The sequence below is a fragment of the Cydia strobilella genome, chromosome 11, assembly GCF_947568885.1.
Source record: "Cydia strobilella chromosome 11, ilCydStro3.1, whole genome shotgun sequence".
NCBI classification, from domain to species: domain Eukaryota; kingdom Metazoa; phylum Arthropoda; class Insecta; order Lepidoptera; family Tortricidae; genus Cydia; species Cydia strobilella.
Window position 1 is genome coordinate 9,236,659 of NC_086051.1, and position 20,717 is coordinate 9,257,375.

At 36.8% G+C, this 20,717-nt stretch overlaps 2 protein-coding genes across 2 annotated transcripts; both read left to right on the forward strand.

Moving 5' to 3' along the window:
* Positions 1-90: 90 nt before the first annotated feature.
* Positions 91-3,129, forward strand: LOC134745499 (programmed cell death protein 5). Its single transcript, XM_063679544.1, has 3 exons — positions 91-253; positions 376-478; positions 1,379-3,129. Exons 1-3 carry the CDS (start codon positions 188-190, stop codon positions 1,588-1,590), a joined length of 381 nt encoding a protein of 126 aa, XP_063535614.1. The 5' UTR covers positions 91-187; the 3' UTR covers positions 1,591-3,129.
* Positions 3,130-14,708: 11,579 nt separating this feature from the next.
* LOC134745145 (lipase 3-like) lies at positions 14,709-19,105 on the forward strand. The gene is made up of 5 exons (XM_063679121.1): positions 14,709-14,895; positions 15,953-16,157; positions 17,330-17,700; positions 18,232-18,390; positions 18,685-19,105. Exons 1-5 carry the CDS (start codon positions 14,749-14,751, stop codon positions 19,099-19,101), a joined length of 1,299 nt encoding a protein of 432 aa, XP_063535191.1. The 5' UTR covers positions 14,709-14,748; the 3' UTR covers positions 19,102-19,105.
* Positions 19,106-20,717: the final 1,612 nt, after the last annotated feature.

The following is a 20,717-nucleotide window of genomic DNA, read 5'->3' on the forward strand; positions in this document are numbered from 1 at the left end:
AAGAAATGTAAACGCATGGCGTGTAGTGCACTTATAGCGCATTTGGCGTTTTTGATTTTTGATTTTAATCAACTAGTAACACCACCTGTTTTGTCGTCGTCGAGCGACTAGCGAGTAATTGTAACTGCTAACAAAATATATATTTTTTAGATTTAAACAGTGAAAGACTACAAATTTCTTTGACAAAATGGCAGATCCGGAATTGGAACAAATCAGACAACAGCGATTAGCTCAGTTACAAGCTCAACATGGGGTATGTATCATGCTTTTTACTTTGATTGAGGTTAACTATTCATAGTAACAACATACCGACATATCTTTCAATGTCGGTTCAATTTGTTTCTTTTTAATGGAAAAAATGCTTGATTATTTCAGGGAACAGGCGATCCGAACAAGGCTAAGCAGCAGGAGGAGAGAATGGAAGAAGCAAAACACACGATTCTTGCACAAGCCCTTAGTCAAGATGCCCGGGCCAGATGTGAGTTAAGTTTTGTTTTAACAAGAAACTAGAAGTTTCTTTGTTTTTATCTCTTAAAAAATACGTTTTAAATACCTGAATTATGAAGTTCAACGCGATTTACTTCATGAAAACTGTTGCTAATGTTTATTGTTAATTTTTTTAGGGTTCCGTACCCAAAGGGTGAAAACGGGACATTATTACTTAGACTCCACTGTCCGTCTGTCTGTCTGTCCGTCTGTCTATCTGTCACCAGGTTGTATCAAGAACAGAGATAGCTAGACAGTTGAAATTTTCACAGATGATGTATTTCTGTTGCTTCTATAACAACAAATACTAAAAAAGTACGAAACTTTTGGTGGGCAAGTCCGACTCGCACTTGTCCGGTTTTTCTATTGGGTTAGGTATGTTAAATTTTCAAATAGTGATTTGCCTCAGAAAAAAAGTTTATGAATGATTATTTTTATTGTATCTAATCTACTTCTAGTTTTCAGTTGAATTTCCCATAAATACCTATGCATAGAGATTTATACATTTCCTTCCATTCTTCTCGCATCAAATGATATCCATATGACAGTCCCTTCAAGTCTCTTTTGGTTGGGATTAATTTAATAAATAATTGAATGAATATATTTTTACAGAATTGTTATCCAGGAAAATGTAGTGAAGTCATAAAATTGACCAAAATCTTAATTAAAAAGAACATTAAATAATTTCATGGTTTAGACTCACTTGTTTGGTTGTTTTAGAAATGATTCAATGTTTAATTATGTGTTAGTTTAAATTCGATTAAAAAGAACATTTTTGTCCTCCAATCTGGCAAGTACTGGCAACTCTATTTAAAGTTGGAATTTGACTTGGTCCATTTTGCTGACTTGTACCGTATAATAATTAACCTTATTTCATATTACCTAATTTCAGTGAACACAATAAAACTAAGCAGACCAGAGAAAGGTGCCATGGTGGAAAACATGATCTGCAGAATGGCTCAAATGGGACAAGTACGCACCAAGATCTCCGAGCAAGAACTGATCCAACTCCTAGAGTCAGTCAACCAGCAGATGGGGAAATCAACCAGCACTGTTAAATTTGACAGGAGGAGGGCAGCCCTTGATTCTGATGATGATTTGTAGCCGATTTGGCCACTTCACTGTAGTCTGTTAGTTTAGGTATTTTAAAAGAATGTAAACAAACAAAATCACGCTTAAGAGGAAAGGGGATGGCCGCTTCTCCATACAAACATAGTCCCCATTTTCCTCTCTGGATATTAACATATTTAATGTTAAGTCAAAGTAAGGGGCATAACTATGGCTAATATGCCATAGTTATGCCCCTTAATTAGCCATAGTTATGCCCCTTACTTTGATTTTTTTCGATTCTTTGATTATTATAAGAATTAGGAGAAAAACAAATATTGTCTTCGGTTACCGCGATAGTTACTCATGAAATAAAACTGTGAAAACAGATTATATCGCGTATATTGAATTTATAATACATCCCGACATTCAACAACAAAAACAAGAGAAAAACAATTTCCATACACATTTTTAAATGCTCCCAACTCTTATAATAATTAGAAATTTCAGAAATATCAAACAGAGGGGCATAGCTGTGATTAATATACATAAACTGTGTCAAAATATTTTCAATTATGTTAATATCCAGAGAGGAAATTGGGACTATGTTTTGTATGGAAAGGCGATTTCGCGTGTCATCCACTTTCGTCTTGACCCATATATACCCAAAACTTGTTTAGCTTCTTCTTATAAGGTTACGTTACAGGCTCTGTCTCCTGCTAATTTTAATGAGTATGAGCAAGTTTTATTCAGTGGGTCGAAAACGACCCAATGGGCATATATGGGTTAATAAATTTCATTTTCCAATGTCAGTTATGGTTGTTAATCTTTTCGCCGCCATTGACTTGATATAAAATCAGTACATATCGCCGCCATTAACTTGATATAAAGTCAGTACATTTCGTGCCCCACACTCCATAACTTGATATGTTATACGGGTTGTTTACGTGCAGTTTGTGGCTTGGCGTTGATGACACTATTATTTCATTGACGTGGCTGCGAAAAGGTTAAGCATGGTGGGGCAGAAAGAGATAATATGACTTAGTTATGTGGTTTTATTTGTTGGCATTAGTTTAACTGAACAGACTATAGGCTTTAAATTATTTTAATCCCATTACAATAATACATAATGCGTTAAGACTTGAAAGGAGAGGTTTTAATAAAATAAATACAAAACAATAGATTTTATACAGCAAAGCTACAACCATATCATCAAATCTAGCAACAGGTTACTTTGGTTATTGTATATTTTTACTTTATTACTTATTTTGTCTTTAAAAATGGTACTTGTCCTATGACCATGATGCCTAAGCATAAACTTCTATTAGCACACGGTTAGTTAAGTCATAATTATGTTTTCAACAGGATCTAACAGATCTTTATAAAACTAATATTATTAATCCTTTGCATAGGTGCTAAACTAAATAAATGAAACTAGTTTCATAACAATGATTTTGTGCCTTTAGGTATATTGCAGTCACAATAGCATTTTTTATTTATTTTCGGATTCCCTTGAAAAAATGTATGTAATGAAGGTCGCTTTAATTCTACATTTATTTATGTTTATTTAAAAATAAAAGATCTTGTAAAATGCCATGTTGTTATTTTATTTAAACGGGAGTTGCTAGGTTACCATTATTTATGTTTGTATCTTCTTGGATTTCACGGGCCTATAAATCCCGGTCTTTTGATAGGCTTGCGTGAGGATATATGTAAGTATGTAATATAATTTGCTAAAGTATAATATTTTAAAACAAAACAAATAGTGTTCCTCATTAAAAAAAAAGTATATAAAACTTAGATAAATAACTTTAAAACCATAGGTAGTCTCTACAGGGACAATTAACTTTGTGTCAGAATTTATGGATACACTAGATATCTCAAAACTTTTTGTCTATAAAAGCTATTAAATTTAATATCGTACAAACATAAAAATATAAAAACATAAATAATTAAATTAACTAAAAATATCTACATATATTTACAAGTAAAAAATGGGAGCTAGCTCGGCGCCGGATGGTAAGGTGCCCAGAAGGCTGGTAGCATTGCCACGCTAAATTGCGATGCCAATTCGCTGGGCAAGGAAGTAACCAGCCCTCTGGTCACCCGTAGCATCAATGAGACGCTTCGCTAGCTCCCTAAATATACAGTGTGCTCCGGGTCCCCAAGGCCCGAGCGTTTCCACCCCAAACGGCTCAAACATGCAACCAGAATCAATGACAGCATATTTGCGCCGTTTGAGGTGGTCGGCCGCTGCGGCGGCCGACCCAGCCTTGGTCGAGGTCCCTGGAAGGTGGGACGGTGCAAGAGTATCGACGCACGTCGCGTCCCATACTAGGGGCCGACCCAACTTCCAGGGGACAAGAGTCATGCTGCCGTCGGGCCGTTTTCCGTCGTCCCTGGTCAGGCCTGTGGGCTCTAGGACGGCTGGTGCTCCGGCACTGGTAAAGGCCCGACGCAGAATGTCGTTGATGCTGGCGTGGCGTGTGATGCGGCCCGCACTTCTGCTGCAAGACAAGCCATGCAGGCCCTTACCAGTGACAATGGAACAACAGTGGCATGTGTGCGGGGCAACACATACAGATCCGAGTCGCAGTGCCATCGAAAGTCTAATTGTCTCATTGCTGAGAAGAGTGCCTAAATTTTTGGAGGGTAAAGCGTGTAACCACGCCCCCGACTCCCACTCGGAACAAGCAAGGAGACGAGCACGCTCCACGGGGCTGGTAAACGTTTCGTAAAGGTGGTCCCGTACCAGAACGCAGAGCGGCTCGTCCCATTGTCGTTGCGAGCGGGGGATCGTATTAGGCAGGTCAGTGTTAGGGCAGTTCGCCCTCCAAAAATCCATGGCCTCTGTAGCAAAAGAAATTTTGAGATCAATAGGGTTTTTCAGAATTTTGGAAACTAAATTTTGTGTACTATGAATTGATGAAAGAAATGCCGGAAGTGATATAATCGAAATTTTGCGGATCCCAATACCTCCGTATCTAATAGGAAGGGAGGCTTGGGACCATTGGTTGTTGTCCAAATCAATGTTCATGACAGATGAAAGGGTGATCTTAATTACATTATCAAGTTTTTCCAAAAGGTCGGGGTACATCCAAAGTGAGAGGTTTTTTTAAATAATAAATCAGAGGTTTTTAATACTTGAATACTTATTTATTTTATATGAAACACATTATTTCGTGTACATTGAAAAAAAACGGAGACAGAATGACAGGCAGATTCTACACGATTCTTTCAGAGGATTCTTTCAATAGGTTGCGTTCAGAAACGAACTACAAATACTACAATTATCAAAATAAAATGTTTTTAACGTTTTACAGACTATTATTTAACATTCCCCCTTAATTGTAGATTAGTTCACAAACATTTTTAAACTTAACAGGTTCTAATGGCTTGGTTAGAATGTCAGCACAGTTATATGAAGTAGGTACATACTCTACACATAAATTACCTCTTACAACATTTTCATGAATGAATTTATAACGAACATCTATATGTTTATAGCGTCTGTTCAACACTCCATTCTCTATCAGTTTTATAGCACTTTGATTGTCCACTTTTAAATTCACATGAACTTTTATTTGTAACATTTCTTCTATTAAGCTTTTTAGATACAGCACTTCTTTACTGCATTCTGCAGCAGCTATATATTCAGCTTCGCAGCTTGAGAGTGCGACTATAGGTTGTTTCCTTGCACACCATTGCAAGGGACCTCCGCAGTACATAATAATGTATCCGGTAGTGCTTCTTCTTGATTCCAGGTCTCCAGCAAAGTCGGAGTCGCTGTAGGCTTCTAATTTGGTAAGGTCTGAGTTTGTGTCATAGCCGATATCTATATTCTTACTTACTTGTATGTATCTTAGGGTTCTCTTTACGTTTTTCACATCAGTGTTGGTAGGTTTTTCCATGTTACGACTTTCAATATTAACCGAGAATGCCAGATCCGGTCGAGTCTTGCTACTTAGGTACATTAAAGAACCTATAGCTTCACGGTAGGGAAATCTCACATCTTCTGTATCTTCTTTGTCTTTTTCCTTCAGATCTTTTACTAATGGTGTCGGACATGGTTTAGAGTTTTCCATCTTAAATTTTTCCACTATGCTTTTGGCATATTCTTCTTGTCCAATTCTTATTTGTTTTTCTGTTCTAACTATCTCCATTCCTAGAAAGGAAGTAGGACCTTCTACAAAAGTCATTTCAAAGTCTTCTTCAACAATGAGAGCATCTCTTCTTTATTTTCTCCTATCAGCAATCCGCCGTCTACATATATTCCAAGGATAACATCTCCATTTTCTGTTTTGAAAATACAGTGATCTGTGTTAAGTGGGCATAATCCCTTCTTCTTTAGGGTCATTGAGAACTTTTGGTTCCACTTCAGAGGAGATTGTTTTAGTCCATATAGGCTTCTTTTCAGTTTACATATTTTTCCTTCTTCTTTTTCATAGCCTTCCGGTATCTGCATGTACAGATCTTCAGTTATCTCTCCGTAGAGGAAAGCAGTTTTTATATCCAGTTTCATGATATGGTATTGCTTATTTGCAGCAATAGCTAGCATAGTTCTGATAGAACTGTTATTAATCACAGGACTGAAAGTTTCTCCATAGTCAATGCCAGGTTTTTGTTCACATCCTCTCACCACCAATCGAGCTTTGTACTTTCCATCACTTTTCTGTTTCAGGACCCATCTATTGCTCAAGATTTTTCTTGTTCCAGCTTCAGCTCTATCAACAAGTTCCCATACTCTGTTGTCTTTCAATGATTGTTCTTCAGAGTTGATGGCTTTTATCCATTCTTCTTTTTCAGAACCGGTTGTGGCTTCGCTGTAGGTAAGGTAAGTGAAATAGTCGTTTAGTTTTGCTGGCTGTTTTCTTATTCTTCCAGACCTTCGAATTGTTTCAGGTGTTTCTTCTTCGTCAATGGTTTCTTCTCTTTTCTGGAGATTTTGAGTTTTGCTTCTTTCTTCTTTGTTTGGCATTTCTTCTCTTCTTTCTTGGTTTAAAGTTTCTTTTCTTTCTTCTTGTATTAGGTTTTCTTCGTTTCTTTCTTCTTCTCTTCTATCTTGGTTTATAGTTTCTTTTCTTTCTTCTTGTATTAGGTTTTCTTCGTTTCTTTCTTCTTCTCTTCTATCTTGGTTTAGAGTTTCTTTTCTTTCTTCTTGTCTTAGGTTTTCTTCGTTTCTTTCTTCTTCTCTTCTGTTCTGGTTTATTACTTCCAGTTCTACCACAGGTTGTTGTTTTATATTTTTAGGTTGGAAAGATCTTTGTATTAGATTTGAGAAAATTACATCTCTTCGCTCTATGATACGTCGCTTTTATTCATCCCAAAGACGGTATCCAGTAGGGGAGTATCCGACCATAAGGAATTTCTCAGATCTTTTGTCTAATTTACTCAGGTTTCCAAGTATTTTACTGTGAGCTTGACTTCCGAAGTAGCTCAGATTCTTCAGATCCGGTCTTTTACCAGTCCATAGCTCTGAGGGTGTAACCTCTTTTCCATCTGTAGGTAGTCTGTTGATTATATATGTCGCGGTTCTTGTCGCTTCACCCCATAGATATTTAGGTACGTTATTCTCATACAGCAATGCTCTTACTTTTCCAGAATTGTACGGTTTAATCTTTCACTCTTCCCATTAAGTTGAGGTTAATATGGGATTGTGTAATCCACTAATATTCCCTTTTGTTTGCACCATTCTTTTATGTTATTAGAAGTGTATTCTCCACCGTTATCACATCTTATCATTTTTACTTTCTCGCTGTGGGTTCTTTCCGCTTCTTGTATATATTCTTTCAGGTATTCAAACGCTTCATTTTTACTTTTCAGCAGGTATATTTTTGCAAAATGGCTATAGTCATCCATCACAGTGAGTATATATTTCTTTCCATCCCAGGTGTTGGGTGTTATGGGACCACATATGTCTGTATGTATAATTTCCAATTTTCTTTCAGCTCTTTTTCTTTGGGTATTAAATGGTAAACGGGTTTGTTTGGCTTCTAGGCAAACTTCACAGTTGATGAGTTGATCTATGTCGTTTTTAGTTATATTTATGCCATCTACTTTGTCTAGCATTTTTTTCATTGTTTCTTTGCCCGCATGACCAAGTTTTATATGCCAGTTTAATGCTGTATCATTTTTATGTGTTAATAAAGATGTCTCTTCTCTCTTCTTTTTTAATTTGCAGTTTTATGAAGTACAGGCCATTTTTATTTTTCTCACCAGTAAACACTTCTTCATTGTTTTTAGAAATTATTACTTTGTTTTTAGTGAACAATACTTGTCCATCTTTTTCGGTGATTTCATTTACAGAGATCAGGTTTTCTGGTAGTTCAGGAACATATAGTACTTCTGTCAGGTTTACATTCTCCGAATTAATTACACCTTTTCCAGTGGATATTATCTTCTCATTTTCTTTAGCAATTTGGATGCTGGTTTCTTCTTTTTTAATCTCGGATAACATATTTTTGTTTTTAGTCATGTGTGAAGTACAACCTGAATCAACGACGAACTCTTCGACGTCAAGGTTCCTTGTTTTATTAAATGTTGTTAGAAATGCTACCTTTTCCTTAGTCTTATTTTTCTTAAAGAAACAGTATTTTTCTTCGTGATTTGTTTTTTTACAGATGCTGCATTTCTTTTTGTAAAAACAGTCTTTTTCTAGATGATTTGTTTTTTTACAGATTTTACACGCCTTAGTTTTGTTTTTAAATGCTTTGAAAGCCACTTTTTCGGATGAAGACGAATCAAGCTCGCTTTTGTTCAGTCTCTTTTCTTCACTCAGTATTCTGGCTTGTAGATTTTCTAGAGTTTTATCGGCAAAAGAAGTGCTTTCCCACGCAGTTATTAAGTTGTTATATTCGATAGGTAAACTTGATATGATTTTTGAGATAATCATTTTTTCTTCAATTTTTTCACCGAGCCCTCGTAGTTTAAATGACAGATTTTCTAAATTACCCAAGTGTTCTGTCATTGAAGTGCCCTTTTTATAATGGCATTGAAAGAAATTCTGCATCAATTTGCACCTTTGTTGTTCATCAGATTTTTCGAATAGGAAACATAGTTTCTTATACATGTGGTAGGCACTTTCACATGTCATAATTAAGGTTAAGTGTTTTTTATCAATAGTTTGCATAATAATGCGTTGAGCTTGCGCATCTTTCAGGCTTTGTTGGGACGAACCGGCACTTTCGACGGCGTTTGTCGATGCGCACACAATTTCGTACAAACCGTAGCTTTTAAATAGGATTTCGACTTGAAATTTCCATATCGGGAACGATTCGACGTCCACGAAGGGCATACGTAAATTTTGGGACAAAAAGGCAGTATTTGATTAAAGTGTAAGCCATATGAACATTGATTTGACGCAAGCGGTCTGAAAACGTAATAAACTTGCTGTAATTTTGATTGACAAATTCCGGAAAACTCCGGAAATGCTCCGGAAGATTCCGCCATCTTTTTTTGCCAATGCACATAGGTTGGCACCGTAAAGAACATCTGTAATTTCCGGGTTTACCGATCCCGAAAGCATGAAATTGGTCAGGGCCGTTACCTCTTTAAGGAGTCCATCAGCAGCTTCACCACATGTGTGGCTCAGTAGGTCCTTTAAATGTTGAGGAGATAAACCGTCGAGGCCGCCCGCAGAGCCATTCGGGAATGAAAAAAACAGATTTTAAAATGTCGTCTGAGGACACACGGAGATAAGGGTCGGATGGGTCAGGAGGATCAGGGAGAGACAAGTTGTCATCCGGGGTGGGGTGTTTACAACGTAAGGCTTCAAGGGTGTCGGTTGTGTTAGGAGCAATTACGTCACTAGAAATTAGTAGCCGTGCTGCACCAAGTTCTCGAAACAGTTCATTTTATATTTCAATTTGCCAAAAATCATTTAAAAAAATTCACTCGGGGGTTTGATTCTTTCTGCATCTTAAACCTTTTAATTATGAATGACACATTTGATGAATTATGCAATTATGTATTTAATCTTATTATTGTGTCGTGGTATTATAGATCCTGTTTCTTCTTAAAATTATCTTAACATTTGTTTAACTATCAATTGCTATCAGTTAATTGGGTAATTAATACCCATATGAGTATTTTGATAAAAAACACTGTGATTATCTTTTTTAATCCCTTGTAAAAACAGTTCTACCTTAAGGGAAAGTCAAGTTAATCAAGTTTAATTTTTATCTACTCGAATCTATTTAGGTAGTTATATTTATTTAAGAGTCCCCGGCAAGCTCGGCCGAATTGCACCTTCCCATACAAACGTAGTTCCGCTCTCATTTTAAAACTACGTGTTGGATTGTAATAAAACTTTGCACATACGATGACATGAGGTATATCTAGGTCTGAAATTAGTTTATATAGCTCCAGTTTATAAAACAAACGAACTAGAGAAAAAACAAGTTTGGTATGAAAAAATGAAAATTTTTATTTATTTTTTATTTTCTTTATATGTATAGAAACAAACAGTCTCTTATATTAATAAGTTGTTACAATATAGGTTAATAGACTTATAGACCTACAATTTCCTAAAAAATAGTATGAAAACCATGTGACTTATATAAATACTAAACTAAACTAGAAATTTCTATTTCTATTCCAAGTTGTCAAAACAATGTTACAAAAATACTCTTTCACATGCTTTCATTTTAACAAAAATAAAACAAGAATGGAAAAATAAACAAAAATTGAAAAATTGAAAAAAAAATCAGACAAAAGTGCAATTAAAGTTAATTTTCTAATTAAAGCCTGTTAAAGCCTATTAATACACTTCAAGGTCAGGCGTCTGAAGGTACAAAACTTGTTATTGAAAATATCTAAATTTTGAAATTTATCATCATACATCCTGCATGCTCTTCTAATGAAACCGTTTCTCGCGTATGAAGTTTGACTACGAGGAATATAAAAGAGGTTCTTCTTTCTACATGCTCGCTCACAACGACGGGGTACTCTAAAGGAAATAGATTTTAATAACTCAGGGGCGTCGATAATGTTGTTAATGACCTTATACAGAATTATAACATCAGTGCGTTCGCGACGCAAGCTCAAAGGAGAAATATTGTGTCTTTTCATAGCGGTAGTGTAATCTATGTATTTATTACCAGTGCGATAATCAATTGCTTTTACAAACTTTTTTTGCACCCTCTATTCTATCGCTATGAATTTTATATAGCGGATTCCCCACTGCGCTAGCAAATTCTAATCGACTACGGACATAGCTATTAAATAATATCTTATACGTCGAAGGTCTCCTGAAATCCTTACCTACGCGCAATATGAATCCTAACTGCTTAAAAGATTTTTTTAAGATATTGTCAATGTGGGGCAGAAAGGTAAGCTTTGAGTCCATGAAATCAGAAATCAGAAATCAGAAACATTTATTGTTCAAACTGTGTAGGTACAAGAAGTATAGCTAGGTACATTTTTTTTATGGGTATCAACAGTTTTACCCTTTTCGGGCATACAATTTATTTTATCTTAAACTAAGTAATCTTAAACTAAATTTTAATATACATTTAGGTTTACAGAGTTATAAAATTCTTTTAGGTTATAGAAGACTTTGTCTATTAAAAAGTTTTTTAAGCATCTTTTAAAGGTATTTCCTTCGAGGCTATTTATTTCATTAGGCAGATGATTAAAGACATTAATAGCGGATATGAATGTGCTTTTTTTATATATTAAAGTGCTAGCTCTCGGAAGTACCATATTATATTTATATTGCGATCTAATATTATCTTTGCATGAGCGCTTTGTGAAATGTTCAGGGTGATTTTTTACAAATAGACTTAATTCTAATATATAAATGCCGGTAAGTGTCAAAAAGCGCTTTTCCCTAAACACGTCACGTAGCGATTCATCTGTGTACATTCTAAAAACAGTTCTTAAACATCTTTTCTGCAATATGAATGTTTTATCAACATCAACAGAATTGCCCCAAAAAATTACTCCGTACGTAAGTAGTGGGTAGACTGTTCCATAATATGCACTGATAACTATTTTTTCGGAACAAGTTTCTGACAATATCGATAAAGCATAACACCTACTAGAAATCTTTTTATTTATCTCGTTTATATGTGCCTTCCAATTTAAATGCGTATCTATTTCAACGCCGAGAAAACTAACATGGCTTACGTCATCTATTGAGGTATTCGCATTTGACACTACAACAGATTCAGACACAGTTTTATAATTTCTAAATTGTATAAGTTTAGTTTTATCTAAGTTGACATGGAGGTTAAGGCTGTTTAGCCATTTTAAAACTGTTGTTAGGACACTGTTTATATGGTCTTGCATGCTTTGATATGATTACGCCGAGATCACGGATCTGGTTCACACGGGTTAACTCTTTATCGCAAAGATCATACTTGAAATTAATAGCCGTCCTTTTTCTACTAAAGCTAATTACAAAACATTTTGCTGGATTTAAGAAAAGATCATTTGCGTTACAAAAAGTCTAGAAATTATGTAGATCATTTTGCAGTAACTTACAATCGTCTGGATTTCGTATGACTAAAAAATTTCGTGTCGTCGGCGTATAAAAGCATGTTTGAGTTCTTGATACATTCAGTGATATCATTAAGGTACAGGACAAATAGTAAAGGCCCCAAATGGGAACCCTGCGGTACACCAGAACTGATAGACCTGTAATGAGAAATATGCCCTCTCACAGCTACAGCCTGCAAGCGATTTTCTACATAAGATTTTATCCAACGGTAAAGATCCCCGCGTATACCAAAATGCCACAGCTTCAGAAATAAGCGCTCATGACAGACCTTGTCGAAAGCCTTGGCAAAATCGGTATACACAGCGTCCACTTGACAGTTGTTATCTAATGCAGTTAATATGGCTTCTGTATATGATAGAAGATTAGATTCGACACTACGACCGCTGAGAAAACCATGTTGGTTAGAAATGATATGACGCCGCATAGCAGTAGAAAGCTGATCACTAACAATCTTCTCTAAAATTTTGCCAACTGGAAACAAAATGGAAAAATAGTGTCTTTATTTCCCCTCCTGGAACAATTGGTAATTGTTTTAATTTTACTAATCCCGCATTGTTTTTTTTATTTAAAATGATGTACGAGTAAGTAAATTGGTAAAATAAATTATTCTTGATTTATTTTGTTGAATTGTATTTACTCGATTTCATAAGGCGGGAACCAAAAGGAATACACCAAAATATTTTTTTAAACCTTACACTTGCGTAAATGAGCAAAGGCAGAATCTTATACAGCCACAGTTAAACGTTTGTAGTTTGTACGATATTAAATGGGTTTTTTAAGTTAGTTAGCACTATAATCATGAAAATAAAATAAAATATAAGATAAAAATAGCTTATTTTATTCATTAAATTATTATTTAATATAGTCGGTCAAACCAAATTGTCAGTAAATAAGAACAAAAAAACTATAGTCATCCTTTTCTTTTGGGTGCTAGTACTAGTGTAAGACAAAGATAGTATCTAAGATCTCTCTGTCTATGTTTGAAATGAGAAGAAATCAGTCCTTTGACAAACTATATAAAAAATATATACTTTTATTATGTTGGCTTAATGACTGGGATGCCATTGACTATTGGGAGTTTTAGAACGAAAAAATTAAAAATTAAAAAGTAAGAGGCAATCCCGCTGATTTTGATATGCTATAATGAACAAATAATTTTTCAACACACTTGCTCAAAACGACGTTTTTATCCCACCGATTTTTGGGTCATAATCCTAGATATTAAACACGCGTGCTCTTTCAGTGTAATATTCCACTCGTGCTTTTTCATTATTTTATCCGACTGAGTTAAGAAGCTAACTGATTGCTAATAATATGTATGGAAAGGGAGCCTTCTTTAATTGGTCGGACTGGCGGGCACGGGCGCGCCCGACCGCCTGCGCGGTGCGCGGCCCGGCCGGGGCGAGCGAGGGCCGGCTGGCAGTACGAGTATGACAGATGAAACACACAATACTAACTGTTTTAACTATGAAAATTTGATTAATATGAAAGTTTCTTTTTTTTCTCGCAAGTGTGTTGAAAAACGTCGTATGAAACGCGTGTGCATTGGTCATTACACACATCGGCTTTCGCCTCGCCTCGTGTGTAATGATTAACTTAGCACACTTGTATCATAATGTACTATTAAAATACTCATGCTCATATATTTATTGCATCCCGTTACAGTTACGCCACTGTGTGTACCTACACTAGGGGTGGGGGGGGGGGCAGAGGGGGCAAGTGCCCCGGCGCCATCCAAGGGGGGGCGCCGAAAAGGCAGCAGCAGGGAAACTTTTGTCAGTCGTCAGGGGGCGCAAATTTGGTAACTGCCCCGGGCGCCATATCCTCTAGCTACGCCCCTGGGTACACAGGTGTTACATAATAGTTGGTCTTGGTGGCCCTGGTAGGGCACGGCGTATACTTAAATCTAGAGATTGTATGTATGTACAATGATTATCAATATCTTAATTAATTAAATTTAAATATTCATGCTTAAAAAAATATTACAGTTAATGTCAAATATTAGTTTGTATGTATGTAAATTACTGCAGTTTGTTAAAATATGTGTGTTTTCGTAAATATTGCAATCTGAATGTTTTTCCCTAGGGGTTATTTATCTTCACACATGAAGTCTCTGATTGCAAGTAAGTCCTTAGGAAAATAATCATGGCCGTCTTGTTTGGTTTCCTCGCATTCGATATGAAAAGTAGAGTGTTTAACTCGGCTGAAAGGCACCATTTCCGTCTCGGACTATTACCCGGACAGGAATGGGTGCCTTTCAACCCTTGGTTAACAATCTATTTACTATTTTTGCAAAAAAGAAACAGTTTAAAAAAAAACAACAGTCGATTACGGATAGAGGTAGAGAAAGCAATCTCTTTCACATAACCTTTGGATAGCGGAATCAGAGAAAGTTCAAAAAGAGCCCGTGTTGCAAAATCGTTTGTAAAACCTACTCCAATACACACAATTACAGTAAATTAAATACACATTATATTAGAATATAAGCACAAATATAAAAAGACAATTCATTCGTTATTTTGATTAGGAACATAATTTACCTATTGCTTAGAATAAAAATATTATAATAATTACGTAGGTACCCACGTGACGTGTCCATAAATCATTGATTTACCTACCCTTAACACTAATCTTAGCAAATCCTTATATCAGTTTAGTTTCCGTATAAAAACAACGACGTACTCAGATGTCCATGAGTCTTTTCAATTGCGAAAATGTGGCTAGGATTCTTGCTGTGCGCTGGCGCAGTGTTGGTGGCCAAGGCTTCGCCCCACGCTGTCGATATAGAACAGCTCATTAAAGATGAGCAGTTTATCGGAAGGATCTCGGATAACATTTATGAAGATGCTAGACTAGACGTGGTAAGTGAATCAATAAACATAACAAAAGCCGGTTGATAGCAGCCATTTGGGTATTAGTAGTTTTTAAGTGTCCCCGGCGCAAACCGTGTTCAAACGGAGTTTCGTTCTCATTTTAAAACTACGTGTTTGATTTTAATGAAACTTGAGGGCCCTCCACACTCGTGCGCGAAACGCGGCGCGAAGCCGCGAACGCGAGTCTGGAGTCTAGTTCGCTAATCAGCGAAATCGACTTCACAATCGCGTTCGCGGCTTCGCGCCGCGTAGTCTGGAGCGTCCTTTACAATGACATGAGGTATATCTAGGTCTGTAATTAGTTTATATAGCTCTAGTATACAAGTGTGACAAGTTCAAGAAGATTTCAGTGGATTGCAGGCAAAATTAAGTTTCGAAATTTTAAAACAAACGAAATAGAGCAAAAACAAGTTTTGTATGAAAAACATAAATTCTCTGTATTTTTTTAACTATTGTATCTGAACCTACATAAATTAATTACTGACTTATCAATAATTAATTTATGTAGATTGCTCTGAATCTTTGTACTTGTAAGTACAAAGATTCAGAGCAATCTAGCTAGTCGTTTTAAAATGAGAGCGTAACTACGTTTGTAAATATGGAGAACCAAGCTTGCCGGGGACTCTTAAACCCTTTGAGATTTGAGATTCTCTTAGGGTTAAAGTGTTCGTTTTGAATCATGCGTATCAAATATTCGATTAGACACGCAGGCACGCGCTCTCAATGTATTTGTCCTAATAAGTATGTAGGTATACCAGTCATAAGCAAAGATCTGTCTTTACATTTAAACTATTATTTGTAATTTCCAGTGCAAGTTGATCACGAACTTCTAATCCTGGAAATTCTATCTATCTTCTATCTATATATATTATATATAAATAATTATATGTTCTATCTATATAAAAATTGAATGGCTTATCGAGCAAGTCCAATTTTGTCAAGGCCGCAGCTACATAGGGTCCATCAATGAATTTAATTTAGCGCTAATGCTGGTTTCTAACGTAGGTAAGTACGTGTTTAGTGACAAGAAACTTAATTGTTTTAGCCTGAGCTGATCACGAAGTACCAGTATCCCCTAGAGACCCACCAGGTCACAACCAGTGATGGTTACATCCTCACCTTGCACCGCATCCCACACGGGCGTGATCAGAACAACGACCCTAGCGTGAAGAGACCCGTTATCTTCTTGATGCACGGCCTGTTGTCTTCTTCAGCCGACTGGGTGTTGATGGGACCGGGTTGTGCATTGGGTAGGTAACTTGAATCAGAAAACTCAGTAAGGCACCTTTTTAGTCAAGAAAGTAAAAGATAGTTATGATAGTTAACATGGTAACATGGTTGTAATTTTATTATGTAGGTATCGTGTTAATGCTTCACTCTCCTCATACTTGGAAGCAGTGGCGGCCCGAGTCCTTGATCAGGGTAGAGTGAAATGGGGTTTTGGCGTCCTTCGTTGAAGCTTTTTACCCTTTTTTTTCTCATTTGCCATTTTGACGCCCCCCATTGCCAACCGGCGCCTAGAGCGGCCGCTCCACTCGCTCTACCCTAGATCCGGCCCTGCTTGGAAGGTTGACGATCACGATGAATGACGAAAATTAAAGACCTTTAGACCAAGATAAGTCTGCAACGATATATAGATTATACGTCATAATTTCACAGAAGTTTGACGTTTTAAATAACACTTGCTCTGCGTGTGCTATCAAAATCGTTGCAGACTTATCTTGCTGCACCTTTTGCTACTTTTGTGACGGGTGGCGATTGTTTTTGTACACGATACGTAATGAATGATAAGTTTAATAATTTCAGTGATTCGTTATCATTATTAACTAATGGGCGCTTCTTTACGTTAGAGTCGGATCAAGGTAACTCTTCATGACATTTGCAATAACAAAGCGTGGCAATGTTATCATCAATGTAAAATTTCTATGAAAATATGTAAGTAAGTAAGTAAGTAAGTATTTATTTGCAAAGAATAAGTAGGTACAATAGTGTCTTAGGTGGTAAGTGACAATTGGTTGCTTATTCTGCTATTTGTACTATACAGGTTGTACTAGCATGCAAAAATCTTAAAACTAGAAACTACTACAAATCTGGCTGTATATCTTGAGAAAGGAAATCTTTTACATTGTAATAGCTTTTATCAGTCAATAGCTTCATCAATTTATGTCGTTTATAATGAGGCTTCCTCACTTTGTTCTATTCAAGTTGGTACAAAGTTAGCGTAGACGGACCCTACCGTGGTCGTTCACGGTAACGACAAAGTTTATCGTCACGGTAAATGCATGAGATTGTATACAGTCGCTTTTAAATTGTCATGGACGTCGATATCTACGAGATTGTCAATTCTGCATCAGAAATTAATAGCAACATTCTCAAGTGTCAAGAAATCACATGATTTGTCATTAACTTGGTTGTTCTACAGGGTATATACTAGCTGAGGCTGGCTACGACATCTGGATGGGCAATGCCCGTGGAAACTACTATTCCCGGCAGCATCTCAGTCTTCGCCCCGATGCTCTTTTGAACACCGACTTCTGGGAATTCAGTTGGGATGAAATAGGGAACATTGACTTGCCCACTATGATCGACTTCGCATTGGAACGCACTGGCCAGGAAAGGCTTCACTATATCGGACACTCTCAAGGAACTACTGCGTTCTTCGTGATGGCTTCGCTCCGGCCGGATTACAACCAGAAAATCATTTCTATGCACGCCATGGCCCCGGTAGCGTACTTGGCAAATAGTGGAAATCTGCTGCTTAGAGTTCTTGCTCAATTTTCAAGCCCACTTGACGTAAGTTTATTGTTATATAACTAGTAGTTCGCTCCGAACTGAGAACTCGCCCAAGTTCACCAAAAAGATAGATCAATTGAATGCACCTACGTAGTCGGCAATGAATCGAAAACCGCGTGCGATTTATTGCAAGGTCTGTGGAGACAGGGGTGCGAAACTTGCGCTTCGGGCAAACTCGGCTCCGTTCGGCTCAACATTGCTCCGAGCAATTATTAAGGCCGTAACACACCATTGCACTGCACCTCGACCTTGGAGCAGTTCTAGGAATAGGTAGTACTGGCGTGGGCTTCCACACTATCGCACCGAACCGTCAAAACGGTGCTATCCTACCTTACAGACTGGCGCTCGTGTGCGGCAGTCTGTAAGGTCGCTCGTTTGAATAGAACTATTAGGTGTCAGCACCAGGTTTGAGACAGTTGGTCACGCACACACCATGTCATGTAATGATAGCGGGATTTTGAAGTTAGGTCCTTTTATCGTAACATAATTGGGATGTAGGATATGTAAAACTACCAATTTTATTGTTTTCAGAGTCTGGCTCGTCTTATCGGTATGGGCGAATTCTTGCCTAACAATGCAATTATGACTTGGGCCGGCCATGCGCTGTGCATGGAGGAGGCCACTTTCCAGCAGATATGCAGCAACATCTTGTTCCTTGTAGGAGGCTGGAATGAGTCTCAACATAATTCGGTATATGCTTCAATTTTTTAATATAAATATAACTTGATAAATTGATAATAATCCAAGAAGTGGATGAATATACCTATAATTAAATAGACCAACCAATTTAATAAACTAGACTTACCTATCTAGTGTATTGGCCAATCGAAATTTAATTTAATTAAGTGTTCAAACTCAATTTGTTTTCGATTGATAAAAACGCAAAGGTGTGTGATATTATAATATTGTAATGTTCTTTATCTACTCTATGAAATTTATTTAAGAATTAGGCTTTTATCTCAATAGCATTTATCTGATTTCCAGACAATGATTCCCGTCAAGCTCGGCCACACTCCCGCGGGTGCCTCCGTGAGGCAAATTGCTCATTACGGCCAAAGCATCGCAGATAAGTCATTCAAGCGCTACGACCACGGCCTTTTGAAAAATAGAAGACTATACGGCAGCTTCAGAGCGCCTGATTATGACCTATCCAAGATCACAACTCCGGTGTTCCTTCACTACTCCGCTTCTGATCCTATGGCGCATGTGAACGATGTGGACAGGCTCTTTATGGAACTCGGCAGACCTGTAGGAAAGTTCAGGATCAGTGATCGGACCTTTAGCCACTTGGACTTCATGTGGGCAATCGATGCGAAGACACTTCTTTATGATCGAATTATAAACCTTCTCCAGGCAATGGATGTGCATGGTTTGAATGAGAATTCCGATTTGAGGCTTTAATTACATAAAAACTATAATACCTATTATGAAAATGAATTTTTTTTTGACATAGGTTAGTACTGATTAAATAAATTGATCATGATGCATATTTTGTTCTGATATTTATATTGCACACCTATCATTTGTCGAGATCAAATACGAGTAGATCAATGGTAAGATTGGGGACTGATAGGATCGGACGAAGGGTATTAATTGCGTTAGTTAATTACAGGGCTAATTCATTACCATAATCTTCCGATCATCGCTTTGGCTTACTTACCGTATCCTCTTGACAGAATAAGTTACCTATGTATTTATATTTAGTAGAATTGTTGTTATGCCTAATATGTTATTATAAAGAAGTCGACTTCAGTATTTGTAATTTTTTTACCGTAGATCATAACCTAGATCGTCTTAAAATACAGTCAACCGCGCACTTTGGCCCGAAGGGATTTCCAGAAACTATAGGTAGACAAATACATAACGGATAAAAAACATTTCTAGGATATTACTTAACATTATATCCGGGTCTTTTGAGCCCTCAAGGGTCATATACAGGACTCAAGTTTCAGAATGTTTATACCGCCTTCAAAAAAGGAGGTTATCAATTCGATCGTATGTTTTTTTTGTATGTATTGTCATTACTGAACCGATTTGGAAAATTATTTTTTTGTTTGAATGGATAGTCCTAAGTTGGTCCCGTTTTTATCAAAACCCAGTTCTGATGATGGGATCCGTGAGGAATCTAGGGAACTCCTCAAATCTTATAGGCATATATGTGTTTTCATCAACAAACCAATCATTCAAAACAGTGCCATTTGATGAAGTGGAACTGCTGATGATGACCAGAACGGGACTTTAACGACGCATATTTCACTTTAGGCGATTTGTCCTCTTCGATTTGTATTAAGATCTAGTTCTGATGATGGGTTCCATGAGGTCCAACTCCTCATATCTTGATAGCCTCAGATCCAGACCTGGAAACGTGATACATACTCGAAGCGCAAATATGTTTAGTGACATGACAGTTTGGCCAGACAGGAACGAGTCTTATAAAATGATGCATCACTCCTTAGAAAAGCTTAGGTAAATGTAAAAATGGAAAAATAAAATTAATCTTTAAAAAGAGTAAAACCGACTTCAAAAAGGATAAAATAAAATATTATTCCTTTTTATATGCGCTAGCAACTGAAATGGTTGAAGTCGGTGCCAAGCCAAATTTTAAAAGCGGTAACACCCCGTCAAATCGAATGCCAACCCTGAGGGCAACACGTCGAACGTGGTTCGCAGTAGGCCCTCTGGTGGTTTGATAAGAAAGAAAAAACTAGTATTGTAACTATTTGGCCTTAGTTGCTAGCGCATATAAAATGGGATAATATTTTATTTTACCCTTTTTGAAGTCGGTTGTACTTTTTTTAAGGTTAATTATCACAATATCACTTCACGGTATTAAATATATTTTTATATTGGGATAAGACTGGGGGCTGATTTTTTAATTTCGACCGCTCTATTTCGTGTATTTCGTTCAATAATATCTCCACTACCAGCATTAAAATTCTTGTAATAGAATTGAAAACCACAACATTCCCAATTTCTATTGCTCGTATTTGTGTGACGAATCTGAGCGACCGAAATCA